Source organism: Mixophyes fleayi, chromosome 12 (assembly GCF_038048845.1).
Source record: "Mixophyes fleayi isolate aMixFle1 chromosome 12, aMixFle1.hap1, whole genome shotgun sequence".
Classification (NCBI taxonomy): Eukaryota; Metazoa; Chordata; class Amphibia; order Anura; family Limnodynastidae; genus Mixophyes; species Mixophyes fleayi.
The window spans coordinates 13,255,036-13,275,026 of NC_134413.1; the positions used below are offsets into that span (position 1 = coordinate 13,255,036).

The 19,991-nt window shown below is 42.0% G+C and overlaps 2 protein-coding genes across 4 annotated transcripts in view; one reads left to right on the forward strand and one right to left on the reverse strand.

Moving 5' to 3' along the window:
* Positions 1-19,991, reverse strand: part of LOC142108183 (alpha-1-antiproteinase F-like) — a 62,558-nt gene that overhangs the window by 14,767 nt on the left and 27,800 nt on the right. The window lies entirely within an intron of this gene.
* On the forward strand, positions 2,627-19,302 carry LOC142108438 (alpha-1-antitrypsin-like). 2 transcript variants are annotated; one of them, XM_075192074.1, is made up of 5 exons: positions 2,627-2,728; positions 11,673-12,307; positions 14,198-14,468; positions 16,463-16,607; positions 19,062-19,302. In XM_075192074.1, exons 2-5 carry the CDS (start codon positions 11,677-11,679, stop codon positions 19,248-19,250), a joined length of 1,236 nt encoding a protein of 411 aa, XP_075048175.1. In that variant the 5' UTR covers positions 2,627-2,728; positions 11,673-11,676; the 3' UTR covers positions 19,251-19,302. The 2 variants fall into 2 exon arrangements, with proteins under 2 accessions (XP_075048175.1, XP_075048176.1); XM_075192075.1 differs by having other exon boundaries at positions 2,645-2,728; positions 11,666-12,307.

The window sequence follows — 19,991 nt, forward strand, 5'->3', positions numbered from 1 at the left end:
AATTAAAATTATTATAATTAATACATTACAAAAATTGCTAAGATAGTTTTAGATAAAAATCACCTTGCTGATGTAACAATGCTATAGCGGGATGTTCCCACAAGTTACCTTACCTCAAAAAAAAAATCTACTTTTTAAAGAGTTTATTTTATTGAGTCTCATCCTGGATGAGGTATCTGACCTCTCTCTGCATCAAGATTGGAGATACTCTCTTCCCTTACTCAAGAAACCAGGAAGTGTCTGCCATGGAGGTCAAATTTGTCTCAATTTATATGGATTTGTGGGAAAAAAATGCATTTTTCCCCACTCTGTCTCTACAGTCTGTCCCAGTAGAACATCAATCCTAAGGATGTATTCCAGGATTGTGGAGACCCACACATTAGTCAGGAAGGTAGGCCTGCCTGACACTGATTATCAGGCTTGGGTAGGTTAGTTAGTGGGAATTTATTTTCTTATGATTGTCCAAGTCAGTGGTTGGCAACAGGTAAGGCTTCATCTGTGGACCCCAGGTGTCGGCTTACAAGCTTATTCTCTACATTGTTAAAGTTACGTGGCCTTTTCTGCACAATGCAGGGAGGCCACGTTGCATAACAAAGGATGAGGTTATACAGTGTGCCCCCCTCTCCTTTATCTGGGATTCCCAGGCTGGCACACACAAGAGACTCAAGGAAGAAGAGGGAGTGCAGAGTGCCCTCCCTCTTTACTCTGTGCAGCCCTCAAAGAACATGAGGCTGCCATCATTTGTCTGAGTCCTGAAAGTTATTCAGGGACTCTCATTTGGGCTCTGCCTGTTTGCAGTCACTTCCTCCTCCTCCTCATCACTAGACGTGACTTTTTCTTTTTCTCAAGTTCCTTTTTTTTTATTTATTTAGCAAGTTAATAGTAAGGATCCCTTTTTTTATCATCTCAAAGGGCCCCAGCTTTTATAAGGTCCCCCCATATTTGTCTATGGGACAATTTAATTTGTGTTGTTCCCTTTATTGCGTTCCCTCAGGGTCATCAATAGTTGAGGCTCTCAACTGTCCACTGAGAGCATGATTTTACATGTGACTGAGGTCAGTACACAGGTCATCTCCCTTAGGTGGGTATCACCTTGCCCTATTTCTTTACAGGGGGTCCGATTTTCTAAATCACTGGGACAAAATTAGGTTAGATTAGGTATTACTATCCGCTTCTGCATTCCAACAAACAGTGTAAAATTTACCACAATGTCTCTTCTTTTCCTCATAGCCTGCTTCATCTACAGATCTTTAGCGAAACCCCCATAGTTAACTTCCCTAATAGAAGTACAAGTATTGTTTGACTAAATCAGTCAAAACTGTTTGTGTATAGTCTATAACTTCTTCTAACTTCCTTTGCTCCCTGGTTACAATAGTCAGTTAATCCGTCCGCTAGATCTTCCCTCTGTCTCTGTTGTCTTATACTGTATTGTGATTATGTCAGGAGCCGCGGCGGCCTTGGGCACCGCCGCGACTCACTTCCTGGTTCTAGTGAACGTCCCGGCCGTCTCCATGAAGACCGGGGCGTCACTTCCGGTTCTCTGGCCCGACCGTTGCCAAGGCAACGGCTGTACACAGAGTGTGACAAGCGGTGCGCCCTGGCAAGTGAGCCAGCCGGGTGCATGCACTAGGATAGCCTGCGGGCTAATTAATGTCAGGGGCATGGGTTGTAATGTATTGCAGGGTTAAGCCCTGATTGGCCAAAGTCTGTATATAAGGCAGGGAGGGCTTAGCCTCCCTGCCGGTTATAGCGTCCAGTTTGCCTGTTAGCTTAACTTGCTCCTGCTCCTGCCTTGTATTGGTGAAAACCTGTTGGACTGATTACCTGTGTATGACCCCTTGCCCGGATTTGGACCCTGCCTGTGTATCTTGTGACCCTGACCTTCTTGCCTGTATCTGGACCTAGCTATCGTGCCTGTGACCCTTGACCCCGGATTGTGTATTGGTTTCCCTGTCTGCTGCCGGCCCTCGACCCTTGCCTGGACTTACTCCGCTTTCCTGGGTTCTCCCTAGTCGGTACGCACTTCACGACCCTCTGCTAGTCTGCGGCCAAGTCTGTCCCCACCACTAGGGGCTCCAGTGAACACCTGACTGGCAGAGCAGACTCCGGGTTGTGCTGTACCGGCTAGAGCGGTTCCTAACAGATAATAAGCAGTATTTTGAATGCATTGTAATATAATCACTAACTCACCCTTCATTGTACAACCTGCACACTAAGCTAAAGGTAGTTATATTTTTAACATGAGGTTGTGAGTTCAATTTCGAACTAGCGTACATTATATTTGTTGGCGCTCTTGAATAGTGAGCATTAGGTGTACTTTTTAAATGATCTCCTCTGTGTTTTCTTATGAGCTTTACATTTTTTAGTTCTTTTATATTTTTAAATCAAATATCCTGGCAGACAACTGAGCAGCTTCACAAGTGGACAGTCTGTTCTATCCTAAAAACCTCACATGATGATAGATGGGGGTAGTTGTTGGGACAGAAGATTCTCTCACTGTCTGCAGAATATATTAAGCAAACATTATCATGTATATTGCAGAAGAGACACGTGGGGGGGCGTACTTCATCACTCTTTACCTTACCTTAAGTTTCCTGAACTAATAGCTCAGAGGTTGTTTGATTAAAGATTACATAACTCTATGATTTCATAAAAGCAGGAACAAATCTTCCTTTATAAGAGACGGTCCTGAAATCAGACAGATCCTGGAGGTCTCTGGAAGCTATTGGTGAGTATAAGAGTCCAATCATTACTGAACATTTTACATGTTTAATAGAAACTTTCCCAGTTGCAGCTATTGTAATCTTTTATAAAGTGTATTAAGCGATGCGTGTACAAACTGCAGATCAAACAATGTTATGATTAAAGGACACCTCCTTTGTTATTTAAATTATTTTGGATGTTTCAATTGTACATGGTATGGAAATTAGCCGCTGCCATCTTCACTCGGGCATTGATCAGGGTAGAGGGAGGTTGTGTTAGGTGGTCCTCTGTCCTGCTATATCTCGTGCTGTGTTGTGCTGTGCTGTTCAGTTCTGTGCTGTGCTGTGCTGTGCTGTGCTCAGTCCAGTGGTGCTGTGTCCTGTGCTCTGTCCTTCTGAGTTCAGTGGTGCTGCTGGGTCCTGTGCTGTGTCCTGTTCAGTCCAGTGGTGCTGTGTCCTGTGCTCTGTCCTTCTAAGGGCATTGTTATTTCCCCATTATTCCCAAGTTATAAAAAATTTTTAAAAAAAGCTATAAAAAAATAAATAAAAAAAAAATAATTATAAAAGAAAGAAATTAAAAAAAAATATCCAAAAACAATCCTGCAGTATAAGTCCATTGGTACTGCAATATTACAAAGTTCACTGATTCTGCAGTATAAGTCCATTGGTACTGCTATATTACAAAGTTCACTGATTCTGCAGTATAAGTCCATTGGTACTGCTATATTATAAAGTTCACTGATTCAGCAGTATAATTCCAGTGGTACTGCTATATTACAAAGTTCACTGATTCAGCAGTATAAGTCCAGTGGTACTCTCCTGTGCCGCATATAATTTTTAAAGGCTTTGCCGAGTGTGTGTGGCGAGTGAGGGAGGAGCTGGTAAACCATTGCGATTCCACCAAGCATGTAGCTCTTGTGGATGAAGCCCTTCGTACGCTTTGCCAGGATCCGAGGGTGGTCACTATTTTAAAGTCAGAGGAATACATTCTGGCCACCGTTCTCGATCCTCGGTTTAAAGCGTATGTTTTTTCTCTGTTTCCGGCGGACACAAGTCTGCAGCGGTGCAAAGACCTGCTGGTCCGGAGATTGTCCTCTGAAGAGGACCGTGACATGCCAACAGCTCCACCCTCATTTTCTTCCACATCTGTGGCTGTGAGGAAAAAGCTCAGTTTTCCTAAAAGACCCGCTGGGGGGAAAGCTGATAACATCTGGTCCGGACTGAAGGACCTGCCAACCATTGCAGACATGTCTACTGTTGCTGCATTGGATGCTGTCACAATAAAAAAAATGGTGGAGGATTATTTTGCTGACACCATCCAAATAGACATGTCAGACAGTCAATATTGTTACTGGCAGGAAAAAAAGACAGTTTGGAAGCCCCTGTACAAACTGGCTCTATTTTACCTGAGTTGTCCCCCCTCCAGTGTGTACTCGGAAAGAGTTTTTAGTGCAGCGGGGAACCTGGTCAGTGAGCGGCGAAGGAGGTTGCTTCCTCAGAACGTTGAAAAAATGATGTTCATAAAAATGAATTATCAATTCCTCAATCAAGTACAGCACTGCCCTCCAGATAGTACAGAGGGACCTGTGGTTGTGGAGTCCAGCGGGGACGAATTGATAATGTGTGAGGAGGAGGAAGTACACACTGTAGGGGGAGAGGAATCAGAGGTTGAGGATGAGGACGACATCTTGCCTCAGTAGAGCCTGTTTAGTTTGTACAGGGAGAGATGAATAGCCTTTTTGGTGTGGGGGCCCAAACAAACCAATCATTTCAGCCACAGTGGTTTGGTAGGCCCTGTCGCTGAAATGATTGGTTTGTTAAAGTGTGCATGTCCTATTTCAACGACATAAGGGTGGGTGAGAGGGCCCAAGGACAATTCCATCTTGCAACTCTTTTTTTGCCATTATGTGACCATTCAACAGTCGTTCGCCATGAGCACAAAGTAAAACAAAATTAAAACAAATTCAACAAATTAAACCAAAAGTAAAATGCCCTGTCATAATCAAAAACAAGAGGTATTGACGTGCTTGAACTACTGTAGTGTTTATAAGTTATAAACAATACACTTGAAAGCTTGAGCCTTTAAATGAAAAAGTCACTCTTCATTGCACGAATATTTGCAACAGGGACAATTTTTTGGTTAACAAAGTCAACAAATAACACTTCGACGCTGTCTGTCTTTCACATACTTGATGGGATCTCAATGATGAATGCTCTGTACCATGGTCGTCTAAAACAAGAGTTATTGACGTGCTATAACTACTGTAGTTTTTATAAATTATAAACACTACACTTGAAAGTTGGAGGAGGTATTGTGGCCCCGGTACCAAATTGGGTACCGGGGCCACTCCACTATGCAGTCCAGATAGAGGCGTATCAGATATTAAACAACGTTGACTGTTGCTGCCAAATCATAAATTAATGAAAATGACCTGTCATCGTCAAAAACAAGAGGTATTGACACGCTCGAACTACACCCTGTATATGCTGCAGAGGATGTAGGAGCAGGCAGCTGTGCAGTGGAATTCAGACAATTTGAAGGCGGAGGTAGTGTGGCCCCGATACCAAATTGTGTACCGGGACCACTGCACTATGCAGTCCAGAAAGCTACCTCGGTGAAACGTTTTGGACTAAAAACAATATTGTGAGGTGTGAGGTGTTCAGAATAGACTGTAGACACTAATGTAGTGTCCTCCATTGATATCCCCCCCCCCCCCCCCCCCCCGCAACATGTGGTGTTGCTGGCAATTAATTAAACAGGTGAAAAACACACGGCAGCTACTGAAGGATAATGATGTGATATTATTATTATCATTTATTTGTTAGGCGCCACAAGGTATCCGCAGCGCCGCACAGAGTACTAACAGTAGACTATACAGGGTGAAACCCTACAGAACAATGAACAAAAAGTACCAATACTTCAGAAACTCCGGCTAGTCATATGCAGTAAAGACGGAGCGGAAGAACAGGTATGGAGACAGGAGGGGAGGGGGCCCTGCTCATACGAGCTTACATCCTAAGGGAGGGTAAACAGACCAGGCACAAGAGGAGCCAGTTGAGGCAAGAGGAGAGAAGGGAGGACGAGCTAAAGGGAGAAGATGGGGGTTAAGTAGATGGTTGGTAGGCTTTGAGGAAGAGGTGAGTTTTGAGTGCACGTTTGAAGGAGCACAGAGTAGGAGAGAGACGGATGGAACGAGGGAGGTCGTTCCAGAGAAGGGGGGCTGCATGGGAAAAGTCTTGGATTCTGGAGTGGGAAGAGGTGATAAGAGTGGAGGAGAGGCGGCGGTCGCTGGCCGAGCGCAGGGAGCGGGCAGGAGTGTGAATGGAGAGGAGGTTAGAGATATAAGGGGCAGTAGAGTTAGAGAGAGCCTTGTAAGTGGTGGTGAGGAGTTTGAAAAGGATTCTGTAAGGCAAGGCAGAGATGGGAGGCAGAGGAGGAGCGGTGTGAGAGGAAGATGACTCTTGCGGCCGCATTGAGTATAGAGCGGAGGGGGGAGAGGCGGGAGTGGGGGAGGCCAGTGAGGAAGAGGTTACAATAATCGAGGCGGGAGATGATGAGTGCGTGGATGACAGTTTTGGTGGCATCCTGAGAGAGAAAAGGACGGATGTGAGTGATGTTGCGTAGTTGGAAGCGACAGGCTTGGGGAAGGGAATGAATGTGGGGGGCAAAAGAGAGAGAGGAGTCGAGGGTGACACCCAGGCAGCAAAGTTGGGTGACAGAGAAGATGGTGGTGTTGTTGACGACAATAGAGAGGTCATGGTGGGATGAGAGGCCCCCGTAGGAGAGAGCTGCGGGTGAAACGGTATCAGAAGAAGCAAGCCAGGTTTCAGTGATGGCAAGAAGATTAAGAGAGTTGGAGATGAAGAGGTCATGGATGGAGGAAAGTTTGTTGCAGATGGACCTGGAGTTCCAGAGGGCACAAGAGAAAGGGAGGGAGGGAAGAGTGGAGATGCGGATGAGATTATCAGGGTTGATGGTGCGAGGGGGAGGGGGAGGGGTGGGGCAGTGAGAGTTGGGCGAGAGAAAGGGGCTAGAGAAGAGGATTGGTATAGGAATGGAGTGGGGAGGCATGGTGAGAGACAGGGGGGACTGGGAATGAGAGAAGGGGCAAGAAGAGGGTAAGAGCAATTAGCGCAGAGGTGAAGGCAGCAACGGGGGCCAGAAGTGGGCCAGAGTGGTCAAGTTAGATATGGGCTGACAAAGCAGAGTAAGACAAGAACAAAGGAAGGACTGCAGAGAACAATGAAGTGGAGCAGGCGCAAAAGGCAAACACAATTTAAAATGCCGTAAAAATAAAATAAAATGGAGATAAATTAATTAAAGTGCAAATACAATTAAGGTAAAATACACTAAAGATCTCCCGCTCACTAAAGATAAAATAAAATGGAGATAAATTAATTAAAGTGCAAATACAATTAAGGTAAAATACACTAAAGATCTCCCTCTCACTAAAGATAAAATAAAATGGAGATAAATTAATTGAAGTGCAAATATAATTAAGGTAGAATACACTACAACAAGATAAAATTAAATTGAAATAAAATAAGTTAAAAGAACTTAAGGTAAATTTTAAAATGAAAAATAAGGTAAAATACACTATAATAATATAAAATTAGATTGAAGAAAAATAAGTTAAAAGAACTAAGGTAAATTTTAAAATGAAAAATACGGTAAAATACACTTCAATAATATAAAATTAAATTGAAGAAAAATAAGTTAAAAGAACTTAAGGTAAATTTTAAAATGAAAAACACATGGTAGTAAATGTAATGGATGGCTGCAGAGAGCCTATACCAGGAGGAACAGGAGAGTCCAGGGAGTCCAGAGATCAAAGTAGTCCACAGGTAGTCGCGGGAGCAGACCGGAAGGACCAGAGTGCAGGAACAGGTGTGGAGTTACGGTGGGTCACGGAGACAGTCCCAGGAGCAGGTTCAGATCAGGAACAAGTGAGGCAGGAGTTCCTGAGGGTCGCAGGGCAGGGGATGCCCAGGGTCCAGGTGGGAGTCCGCAGCAGATGTCCAGGGAAGAAGACCAGGCGGCGGGAGTCCGTGCTGCGGGAGACCAGAAGCAGGAGATCAAGCGTCTGTAGACCAGGCAGCAGATGTCTCGAGGAGAAGGCAGGCGGGAGACAGGCAGCAGGGGACACCAGGAAACCGTCCCGAGGAGATGGCAGGCGGGAGACAGGCAGCGGGTGTCCCGAGGAGATGGCAGGCGGGAGACCAGGCAGCAGAGATCATCAGGAGACCGTCCCGAGGAAATGAGGTCGTGAGGAAATGTCAGGTAGAAGGAGCCCTCTGGGAGAGGTTAGAGCCAGGCCAAGAGATGCTGGAGAACGATTAGCGGATGAAAGACAACTAGGCCGGAGCCGGGGGGCTGGCGTAGAATATATTTACCGGAGATCGCCGGAGGGAGCTCAGCTGGATGCGAGGCTACTGGAGGCAGCGGTGAGCAGAGGCAGGTAAGTGGAGGCAGGGAAATGGAGCAATGCTGGGGCTACACCACTAGAATCAGGAGCCTAGGTTAAGCCTCAGTGGAGATCCCACACGGCACGTCCGTGCAGCATGGAAGCAGGATCAGCATAAAATGGATCAGCATAAAATGTCAGACATGATGATCATGTCTGTGTGTGATACACACAGACATGATCATCTGGTGAAAAAGTAAATTATCAGCACATAGGGAGGGTAAATAACATGAACCAGATGAAACATAACTTTTATACTATGTTTACGTTATTGTTATATATAAAGATTATAACCATTAACACAATAATTGCTAGATCAAGTCATGGGGGTATATTTACTAATCTGCGGGTTTGAAAATGTAGTTAGTTCTACAAAATGATTAGGGGGTATAACAGAAACTGTATAGTGCTTCTGTACACCTGCCCATTATTGGCAATGCATGATGGTAGATGTAGTTTCTGTCATAGTCAAGGTCCAGAAAAGTGGAGCTGCTCTTCACCCACCAGCACTGCATTATAAAAAGACATAGAGGGGTAGATTTATCCAACCTTCTAAAAAGGAAAAGTGGAGATGTTTCCTATAACAACCGATCAGATTCTAGTTATCATTTATTTGGTACATTCTACAAAATGACAGCTAGAGTCTGATTGGTTGCTGTAGGCAACACCTCCACTTATTCAAACCTGCAGTTTAGTAAATCTACCCCATGGAATCATTTAATAAGAAAAGAATCCCAAGTAGTACAGCACAAAAACCACAAAAATAGAAAATGGAACAATAAAATTTACAATAGTTATATTAATAATAATTAATTAATGGTTAGTGTCACGAACGCCCAAACTGTCCCAGGTACAGCAATCTGAACAGCCGGCCGTGATTAGCTTCACTTAGTCACTTAGCAATGAATACACTTTTTTCTGTCACCACAAAGGATTTATTATGGTGTCCTTAAGTTCACCAGAACCACTTATTGATGTTTCGCACTTAAATAACATACACATGTAGCATGAGCCTCCCTGGGCTTCGTAAATTCACAAAGAAGCACGGAGAATATGCTAGATTAAAATATATTTAATCTGAAAAATATTTCCAAGGCTTAATTACAAAAATTAATAACAAGACATACAATATGTTACACAAATGAGTTTCAGAAAATAAAATAGAAAATAAAATCAGAGTTACTACTTACTAGTTAAAACCTGATGTGTGAGGGAACACAATTGAAAAGCATGGGACATTTCAGTCTTGATAGAGCCCCTCATGAAAATGAACACTGTACTACTGATACAAGGGATTTTTAAACCATTTATTGTTGGCTCTTCACCTCCCACCTTAGGAATTTTATTTTCACCTAAGTTAGATGGACACAGGGCTTTTGAAGTAAATTATGGATATCTGGAGTCCTGGCATGTTCACAAGACCTGAGTTCTTCACCTCTGCTCATTCGGCCTGGCTAAGTCTAACTCCTCTGCATACACAAACTACTCAGAGATCTTATCTGTCTCTGGGCCTGGCTACTTTCAAAAGACCATTGACACTTGCCTTGGTCAGACTCAGGTCAGTTAACAAAATACACTTTGAAAGGTTACATAAAATAATCACGGTGTTATACATAAATTCAACAGAAAATAACAATACGTCATTACAGATACTACATTTCGTCATAGTAATAGTATAACAATGATTTTGGTGAGATAGTGAGAATAATTCAGTGAACGTGGAAAAGTCTTTTAGTTTGTGTTCCTCAATCTTTCAGTTCTGATTTTAACATTCAGTGGAATGACCATGGAATCATTTAATAAGACAAGAATTCCATGTAGTCCAACAGAAAAACCACAAATATAGAAAACATGAACAACAAAATTTACAATAGTTATAAATATAATAATTAATGGTTAGTAATAGTATAACAATGATATTGGTGAGATAGTGAGAATAATTCAGTGAACATGGAAAAGTCTTTTAGTTTGTGGCAGCACAGGCTGTTCCTCAATCTTCCAGTTCTGATTTAACATTCAGTGAAATGACGCTCTGCACCATGTTTGTCATTGTACAAAATATATAGTCTAGAAAGAGCGCTGGGAAAGATAATCAGGTCGTCAGGCTGTACAGTATGGATAGAAAGGACGAAGAACACTTAAAGGCAAATTCCGCAGAAACATGAAAAAAATATTTGCGGCTGAATGTGAAATAAGGCAAATATTTTGTTAAACAGTTTTTTAAAATTTGTCTCCTCTCCATCCATTGTGAATGCACTCCGCTGCTCTGCAGGTTTATGTAATGTAATAATACTCAACATTTTTTTCATTGCACGTACAAGTTACCGTTTAATGCATTCATTCCCACTATAACACTTTCACAGCAGCCTATAGCTTGTCTAAAGGAAAAATAGCTCATGTTGCAAATTACAGAGAAGGATTTTTATGAAAACTCCTGCATAGGTAACTGCACAAATAATCAGCAAGTGACTATTATTTCTAATGCAATTACCCAACCGCCAGTTTTCATAATTGTGCCCCAGTATAAATTATTTGGCAGACCATTTTTAGCTGGTGCGTCTGACATCAGGCCGTTATCTCATGGGACAAGTTTTGAACGGCAGCAAAATTTAGAGAAATAGTTTAAAATGCAGATTTTGCTGCTGCTGCAAAACAAAAATATTTGTTTGTTAAACCGAGATGGTAACTAAAGACTCTCTTTAAAGTGATAATTAAAGTGATAGCTATACTTGATTATAGTGTGATTGTTATACTTTCCAGAATGCATATATACCATTATCTATATATACAATGGATCGTATTTGTAGAAGTTCTTTATATCTGGATTGTGATTTTTAGGAGAAAAGCAAGTTTTCATCCCCCCTACTAAAACCCTTTGCTCTTCACTGACTACCGCTGCAGAAAGTGAGACGTAGCAGCCTCTGGCAAATGTTCTACAGTGTAGGTAAATCAGAAATAAACATACTGGATAAAGCAAAGAAAATGGAGGTACAAGAACAATACATTTAATAATGCCTTTATTATTAGTTACAATTTTGGTTCTCACCTCTGCTTGCTGCTGTTGTGCCTGCCTCTGTGCACACATACAATGTGCATTAATGTATTTGCTTTCACAGATGGTCTGTAACCCATTTCGCTTACCAGGATTTTATTCCCACTAAGTGAACTATTTGGAGATGAGAAAATCTCTTTAGTTACTAACGTAAGGTGTATTCAATCGCAATATCTAGGACAGCACTAAATACAGCCTTAGTGGGGTGTTTAAAACAATAAACAAGCAACTTTTTAATATGCTAGTGTTTCTTTTTTTATGCAACCTGCATATTTCCTAAAGTATTACATTATTGATACAGGTCACCTAAAATGAGATATATTTTTTGGCTTCCTCTTATTTTCTGTGATTATTATATTCTTAGAAACCACTATCTAAATGATGCATGACAAATAAGAAAAATATGTATGAAAATGTATGTGATTTGATTGGTTTCTTCATTTCAGATTTCAGAGAAATGAAGGTCTTTGTGTTCTGGTTTTTGAGCCAAGCTCTGTTTTGTAATCTGGTCTTTGGTCGCCATCTCAATGGAGAACATCACGATGATGAACATGATGATGACCATCGCAAGATAATGCCTTATCTCCAAATAGCACCATCTAATGAAAAATTTTCATACAAGCTCTACTCACAACTAGCTGCTGAACATCCTGATGATAATATATTCTTATCTCCAGTAAGTATCTCTGCAGCACTTTCTATGCTTTCTCTGGGTGCCAAGTCTCAGACCAACACACAGATCCTGGAAGGACTTGGTTTCAACACCTCTGTTATCCCAGACGAAGACATCCACAAGGGTTTCAAGCAGCTCCTGAAGATTCATAATCGACATAATAAAGACCAACAGCTCAGCACTGTAAATGCTCTATTTGTCGACAAAGAAATACCACTTTTTGAGAAGTTTTCAGAGGATATTAAAAAGTCCTTTCAGTTTGAGGCAATTTCTACAGATTTCCAAAATTCAGAAGAAGCAAAAAATCAAATCAATAGTTACGTGGAGAAGAAAACCAAAGGGTTAATCAAGGACCTGCTGGATAGTCTTGACCAACAGACAAAATTAGTTCTTCTTAACACAATTTACTTCAGTGGTAAGTTATGTTCTATCATAAAGAGATGATAAGTTTATTCATCAGGTCAATTCCCTTAGCCTTCATGTGTCTTTTTCTTCTTGACATCATCCGCTTTAAAAGTGCTCTATATTGTGTCACAGTCAGTAAAAGTAAGCCACAATTAGTTATGAGCAGAACAAAACTTGGGGGTATATTTACTAAACTGCGGGTTTGAAAAAGTGGAGATGTTGCCTATAGCAACCGATCAGATTCTAGTTATCATTTTTTTAGTATATTCTACAAAATGACAGCTAGAATCTGAGTGGTTGCTATAGGCAACATGTGGCCAGGTCCCCCGAGTGCTGACATCTTGAAATGGTCTCCGGCGCCGGGAGGATTAATACTCGGGGCCCGAGGGGATAAAGCCCCGGCGCTAGGCACCGAGGGCATAAGCAGGCACCGGGGAGTGTAAAAATGTAACTGATAAAAATGAATGTGGATGTATATGTGGAGGCGCTGCGGCGCTGGTAAAGAACTGGCGCTCAGTGCTGAAGGGGTGAGGCACCAGAAATGTAACTATGTACAGTTTAGATGTGATAACGTGGTTTAAAGGTAAATCTGTGTATTTTAAATGTATATGGAGGTGTATATGTATAAAAAAAATGTAATGAGTACTCACCCTGCGCTGGGGCTGCAGAGGCAGCCCTGGATCCCCTTCACCCCCCGGCAGTCAGCTTCAGTGGCTGCCGGAGGGACCTCCACACTAGCCTCCTGCAATCAAACACTTCTGGGAGGTGCAGACCTTCCTGGGGGTCCCGGGAAGCTAAGTCCCTAGCTGGAGCTCAGAGAGCTTCAACTAGCGACAGGGCAGAGACTGCTGCCACGGGATCTGGCTGCTCTCCCCTGGTACTATTTTCGGCCAGGGAGCAGAGCCAGACCCCAGAGCCCAGTCCCTGGAAGTCAGTTTTGGCGGGAGATTTAAAAGATAAATCTCTCGCCTCAGACAGACAGGCACCAGTGGAGGAGAGTGGGCTGAGCTCCCCTCTCCCTGGCAGCTCATGGACCGGAGAGAAGTATACTCCCCCCGCCACTAGCAGTAATGTTAAAGGTGTTACACATCTCTGGATTGATTCACGTGAAGGCTGTATGAATCACCCCAGATTGGTTAAAGGGACAGAAGGATGGATTACCTCCTGCTAAGACTAGTCTCAGATGTGTATAAAAAAGGCTCTGTTTTGTATTAAATGTTGTTCTTCTTGTATCATCTGACCTGAGCACTGATACCTTCAACCAGTGTGAGCAAATAAACATCACTTGCTTCATAGACCTGCTTGGAAACTTCTCTATCCCTGTGACCTACAGATTAGACCCAAAATCTAATCTGTTCGCATCTGTTGATGAGGTTTGGACCCAGCATCCAATACCAGCACTCTGCCGCTACCCAGCAGCTCTGGTCATTGTGATAGAACAGGGGGGTCCATGTACAGCAACCCCGATCCATAGGAAGAGGTCAGGGGTACCAGCCTAGGTACACTAGTAATGGGGTACATTGGCAGCCTCAGTTACCCAGAAGAAACCCGGTACTGGCTGCCGATAAGGAGTCCAGTGGTGGCAGCATTTGTAAGCCCCTCCTGCTGCGGTTAGAGAGCCCATTTGGGATAACAAAAGAGAACGGAGGCAAAGTAAACCCAGCCGGTTCCCAGCAACAACAGACAGGGTGGCATAGGCGGTCCATCCTGTCACACAACATCTCCACTTTTTCAAACCTGCAGTTTAGTAAATATACCCCTTGGACTTAGTTTGGAAACTGTCTACTACTTAGTCCATCCCAGTTGGTACTGGAGAGTGTGAGAGACGTTGCAGTAACTTGTATTTCTGTACTTAAATGCTCAGAGGTAACATATGTTTTGGTGACTGAATGTATTTTAGGTACATGGGAGAATGCTTTCAATAAGAACTTCACGAGGGAGGAAGACTTTCACGTGGATGAGAACACTATTGTAAAAGTGCCAATGATGACCAGGGAAGGAGAGTACCGTGTGGCTTTTGTACCAGAGTCAGGATGTGTGGTGGTCGATGTCCCATATAAAGGAAACACCTCTGCAATCTTTATATTACCGGATGCTGGGAAACTGCACGATGTGGAAAATGCTCTACAGAATGTATCACTACAGACATGGACCAAACTGATGAAGCCAATGTAAGATACTTCATATGTATCAGGACATGTAAAGGAAGAGTTAGATATATAACCACTGACAATTAATAAGAGCCCCATTATTACCTCCTTGACTAATATCTTGACTAATTTAATAAAGCATGCATACTTCACCAAGTCCTGCACAGGCGCTCACCCCTACAGGGGCGCCCGCAAGATTTTTAAGGGGGGGTTTCCCCCTCCCCACCCCCCAAAAAAAGCAAGAAAAAAATAGCGAGAGAGCTGCTGCACATGCGCCCGCGCATGCACAAAAGCTCAGTTTCGGCAGTTGTACTATACAGCAGCTGCGGCACTGTCAAAGAAGCGTCCGCGACGGTGCTGTATACAATACAGCACCGCCGCGGAGGGGAGGGGTTTCTGGAGACCCAGAAACCCCCTGCCCTAGAGATATATGAAGCCCTGGAAATTCTATTTGTGACCATTCACACGAGTTTAGACTAAAAATTTGTGAATAGCTCTGAATTAGGAATCGTGGTTCATTTGCTCTGATTTGATGGTTCAAATTGGTAAACTGACATTTGCCGCCAGTCTTCATTCCCGGCATATTAGGCTAATCCTAAAAGAGGGTTTGTGGCTGTGAGTGCACAGGTCCCAAAACCTGATATCTGCTAGCTGCATTTTGCACCAGTACAAAATGTTGTTTTATTTTACTGAGCAAAAGTGTCCATTTGTTCTTTCTCAAAGAAAATAACATCCCAACAAATGTGTGCTCCCCAACCCTTTACTTCCTTTTTATTATTATTATTATTATTATTATTATTATTATCCTTTATTTGTTAGGCGCCACAAGAGTTCCGCAGCACCGTACACAGCACAAACAGTAGACTAAACAAGGTGAAACATTACTCACAGTAAACAAAAAATACCAAAACTTCAGAGACTCCAGGCAGGCTAATGCAGTGAAGACGGAGCAGAAGAACAGGTATGGAGAACAAAAGGAAGAGTGTCCTGCTCAAATGAGCTTACATCCTAAGGGGGGTATTCAATTGTTGCTTTTAACGCGCTAAAACCAAAAAAAACGAGCGCTCGAAAAATATTACAGTTTATACGGTAATATGCGCGTAAATACCGTTAATACGGTAGTTTACTCGCTGAATTTCACTGCGAGATGAAATTTGGCGGGTAATTACCGTATTAACGCTAATATTTTTAGAGCGCTCGTTTGAGAGTGTTAACGGCAACAATTGAATACCCCCCTAAAGGTCTTTTTATTGGTCAGTGCACACCTGTACACATCTGTAAAAGCCAGCCCCTTGCTCTACAAGCACATGCAGTTTAGCAGAAATCGAGGCTTACCAGTAATAACAGTAGAAATGCTCAAGTCAATCTATATGAAGAAGGTGCTGCTGAAAAATTTAAGAATTATGACAAAAATATGTATTTGCAGTTTAATATCTTATGGAATCTAGTTTCTTACTTGTTTTTGAATATTTATTTGCAAATGCAATTCAAATCAACATGATGATGATTAATGTGGTCTTAGCATAAAAAAAGAATGAAATAAAAAAAAATTAAGAGCAGAGCCCCCTTCCCCCCTCAAGTGCTCCCAGCACTTATAGCCTGAGCTGATAGCTGCAATTGCGGGAGTATGGTAACATGGGGTCTCCCTGTCATAATGTCACTCAGCCCTAGACTGCTCAGCATGGGGCAGAATTTGCTAAGAGAATTGGAAACCCCCAAAAAGCCACTATTTTGGTTGGCAGTGGTTATATCCCACGTGGAGTATTACCTCAATGAACTACACTGCTACAGTGTAGTTCATTGATACATTTTGCGAGGTAACAACGTTAAGGGGTCCTCACTGTCTTATATATGCCACTGGGTCTTTAGGAATAAGTAGACTGCATTCCCATGACCAATATATGGTGACAGCACTGATTTAAAGATTTGAAATGATAAATAACAATGTCAGGATTTAAAATCTGGAAACCCCAATGATTTTGTTACACTTATTTTGTTTATTCTTTTTTACACAGGCGGATAATTTTATCAATCCCCAAAATTTCAGTGTCTACCACACGTGACCTCAAGAAAGATTTATGTCAAATGGGCATCAAGGATGTTTTCTCTGACCGTGCTGATCTCTCTGGGATTACCGGAGCGTCTCTGAGGGTGTCGAAGGTGAGAATTACTTTTGGTTGAATTTTTTTAATATTTTGAACATTTTAATAGATTGTCTTATATTGTCTTATGTACCTGGGAAGTTTTACTATGACAAAATGTGCATAGTATTTGCTGTAGATCTCAACTGTGGTAGTGCCACCATAATGTAAGAATACTACATAGTGAAGCATTAAATTATTTCTCAAACATTATAGTTTATGTTCTTATCAAGCATTTTGTACCTGGAACTTGCTTGAAGTAAAAATGTGTTTTATATATGGAACCTGCTTACAGATTATACTCACTGGCCTTAAAATGCCACGCCGAACGTTTTTACCACAATTCAACGAATGCCACCGCATGCCGAAAGTAAAATCCATTCTACTCAATATGCCTATATCCATTTGCATTCATGCTTACATCGGTGTCAGTGTATTTGCGTCGATCTGTGGTTTTAAGGGTGCTACTTGATCCATTTTAGTGTGTTTAAAACGAGTCCCCACACTTGAAATTGGCCATTCACTTATGTGGGAGTCTATTATGTACTACTATCTATTACTATTACTATTATCTATTATCCCTTTTTACTCGTGCTAACCTTTAGAGGTTAGCAAGAGCAGTTACAGCATTGTTGCGCTGTATCATTCCCATTCATGTCAGCGGTCTATTCAGTACAGGGTCATTTCCATGTCAGTTAAACCAGGGCTGTCCACCACCCATCTCAGATTTCTACAAACATTTTATAGTTAAGAGAGGATGTCAAAACAACTATTTCGGCCAAATATATTTGAATTATTATGGGTTTTTATTAAGGAATCGACACAAAGTTTGGATCCCTGAGGTAACTCTTCCTCTCGAATCCAAAAATCCTAACCAAATTACTTTATCTGCCTCATGTTTTGCGTTACGGCAATAACGCAAGTTTTCCGAATATAGTTAAAAACGCTAGGTTCAATTGATATTAGGCATCCCATTTTTTGGAGGGGTGTTTAAAAAAGGTATACATTACTACCACAAAAAAAATCAGCCAGGTACTCTCTTTCATATAGGAGAAAAAAAAATGAATTTGATGCTCAAATTCATTATTCGAGCATCTTAACTAAAAAAATTTCAAAAAAATCTGAGATGGTAGGTGGACATTTCATGTTTTTTTGGGTGATCTGATGTGGAATGACCCTACAATGCAATTGTACAGTAGACGTAAAAACTCCACTGAACTGAATAGTCAATTAAAATGAATGGGCCATTGACAGGAATGGAACTTTGCATCATTGTCCAATTTTCCCCACATAAGTAACAATTCAGTTATTCTAAATTGATGTTTGATCAAATCAGACAGTCCACTATTGTTGAAAACTGCTTTGTGATTGAAAGAGCTGCTAAGTATAGTCCTAGGCAATCCAGTTCATGGTTATTCAATGGCGAGAATCAAAGCAGAGAAATTAGTATCATCTGTTATGTTATTTTTAAGTTTATTGTTTCTATGGGGATCCCATGTTGCTGGTTGCCCTGTTAATATAGTGAAATAGTTCCGTCTGTCTAGCCTGGGCCCAGTTTCCCCTTTAAGAGTTGGACCCCATGCTCACTATCCTGCTCCGTCAAGCCAGCTCCTGGTTTTCACTAGAGCAGGCTGCATCTGCAATTATTTTAGTCTTGCAATTTCCCAGGAGCATACACAGCTGTGGACAATACTTATCTGCACTGTGCCTGTCTGGTTCTTACTCAGAGCTCCACTTCATAGGAGCAGAAACTCTGATGAGGCGGCATCTGAGTATGACGTAAGAAGGAAAATGCCGTTACACCAAATCATGGCTCTTCCTCTGGTTTCATGGTTTAGCACAGTCACGTCACACAAGGGGGAGGGAGAACAAAACACATACTACTCCCACTGCTCTAACCCTTGACCGTTAGTGTGTCTTCTAACTGGTTAAAGCCCCCTGCCTTTTAACCTGCCCAGACTGGACAGAGTACAAACCATTCTCACTATGCTAAGCCCTGATCAATTATCTTTCTACTTTGTGATGTAGATATCCCGCTGGTATATTACCGGTCTTCTCTACCAACACAATTCAAGTAGCAGAGAGAGAGCAGGAAAAACGTTCAAACCAATGTCACTGCTGTCAGGGCCAGCCAAAGTTCCATGGGCGCCCTAGGTGCCCACTGCTCCATTGTGTGTATCCTCCTTCTTGGGTGCTGAGCCACCCCACCCCATCCTCTTACCTTGGTGGTTGGGAGGGAAGAAGCAGTCATCAGTAAGAAGACTCCAACATTGGGATGTGACCATTGTCTTGTAGAAGCACTTTAATATGATTAGCAGTCAGAACACTTAACCACTAAGCCACTACTTCTCCTTTGCACACAGTTTCAGTATCTCAATTCATTCTCGAATATGAAGATGTTATAAATTGGTTTTTCAGTTCATATATGTTAAATATTTTAGATGTAAAATTGTATTTCTTTTGACCACTTTAGGCTGTACATAAAGCCGTGCTGAATATGGGTGAGAAGGGGAGAGAGGCTCCCGGTGCCACCAGGACTGGGACTGTGGCAACGAATCCCCCGCCAACTGCTGTATTTAATCGGCCTTTCCTGTTTATTATGGTAGACAAAAACTCTAGCTGCCTTGTCTTCATAGCAAAAATCATGAATCCAGAGAAATAGGTTTATAAGGGTCTAACACACTTTTGTCCTCAGAATAAAGTGCTATATTTCATTTTCTTGTATTATTGGTTGTCTTTATTACTTTATATTTATCTTATTCTGAATACCTGTTGCTTATAAACATAAATACAACAACTTAACAAACGCAAGTGATACTTAGTGTGATGAAACCAAGGATCAGACTATTGGACTTTTAAAGTCCAGGACCCGCCCCTCCGCTACCGCTGGACTTTTGTTAAAGTGGTGCCTCTAAGCTCAGAACTATTGAGCGCTACTAGCGTTCATGTTATCCAGCGGTCCAATGTGCTTTAATACTGTACATGTGTTTTATACTTTTATCATTATGTACAGTATTCTAATGTTGTGATATATTTCTGGTGCAAACCTATGTTAATATTGACACCGTTATGTACATGGCTAGTATAAGTCACATGTTATATGTTTAAATGGCAAAATGCTCCATTTGCAATCTGCAAGTAGATATAGTCTAGACTCTAGAGGCATTGACTTTCTATGAGTAAGGCTGGGTACACACTATACAAAATTTCTCCCAATGCAATATCCTTAACGATTTTATGAACGATTACAGAAACAAAAAAGTCCCGATCAGCAGCCGATTCATGTGCACACAATAAACACATTTTACAGGATTTACCTTTAGATCTGTGCTCTTCATCTGTCATAACCATCGGCTGAGAAGATGGTGACTCTGCACACTCCATAGAGATCTATGGACACTGC

Excerpts from the sequence above, each read along its gene's own strand:
- LOC142108438 (XM_075192074.1), top strand. The coding sequence starts at position 11,677 with ATGAAGGTCTTTGTGTTCTGGTTTTTGAGCCAAGCTCTGTTTTGTAAT. Across the intron at positions 12,308-14,197 it reads TAACACAATTTACTTCAGTG|GTACATGGGAGAATGCTTTC; the intron begins GTAAGTTATGTT and ends AATGTATTTTAG. Across the intron at positions 16,608-19,061 it reads CGTCTCTGAGGGTGTCGAAG|GCTGTACATAAAGCCGTGCT; the intron begins GTGAGAATTACT and ends TGACCACTTTAG.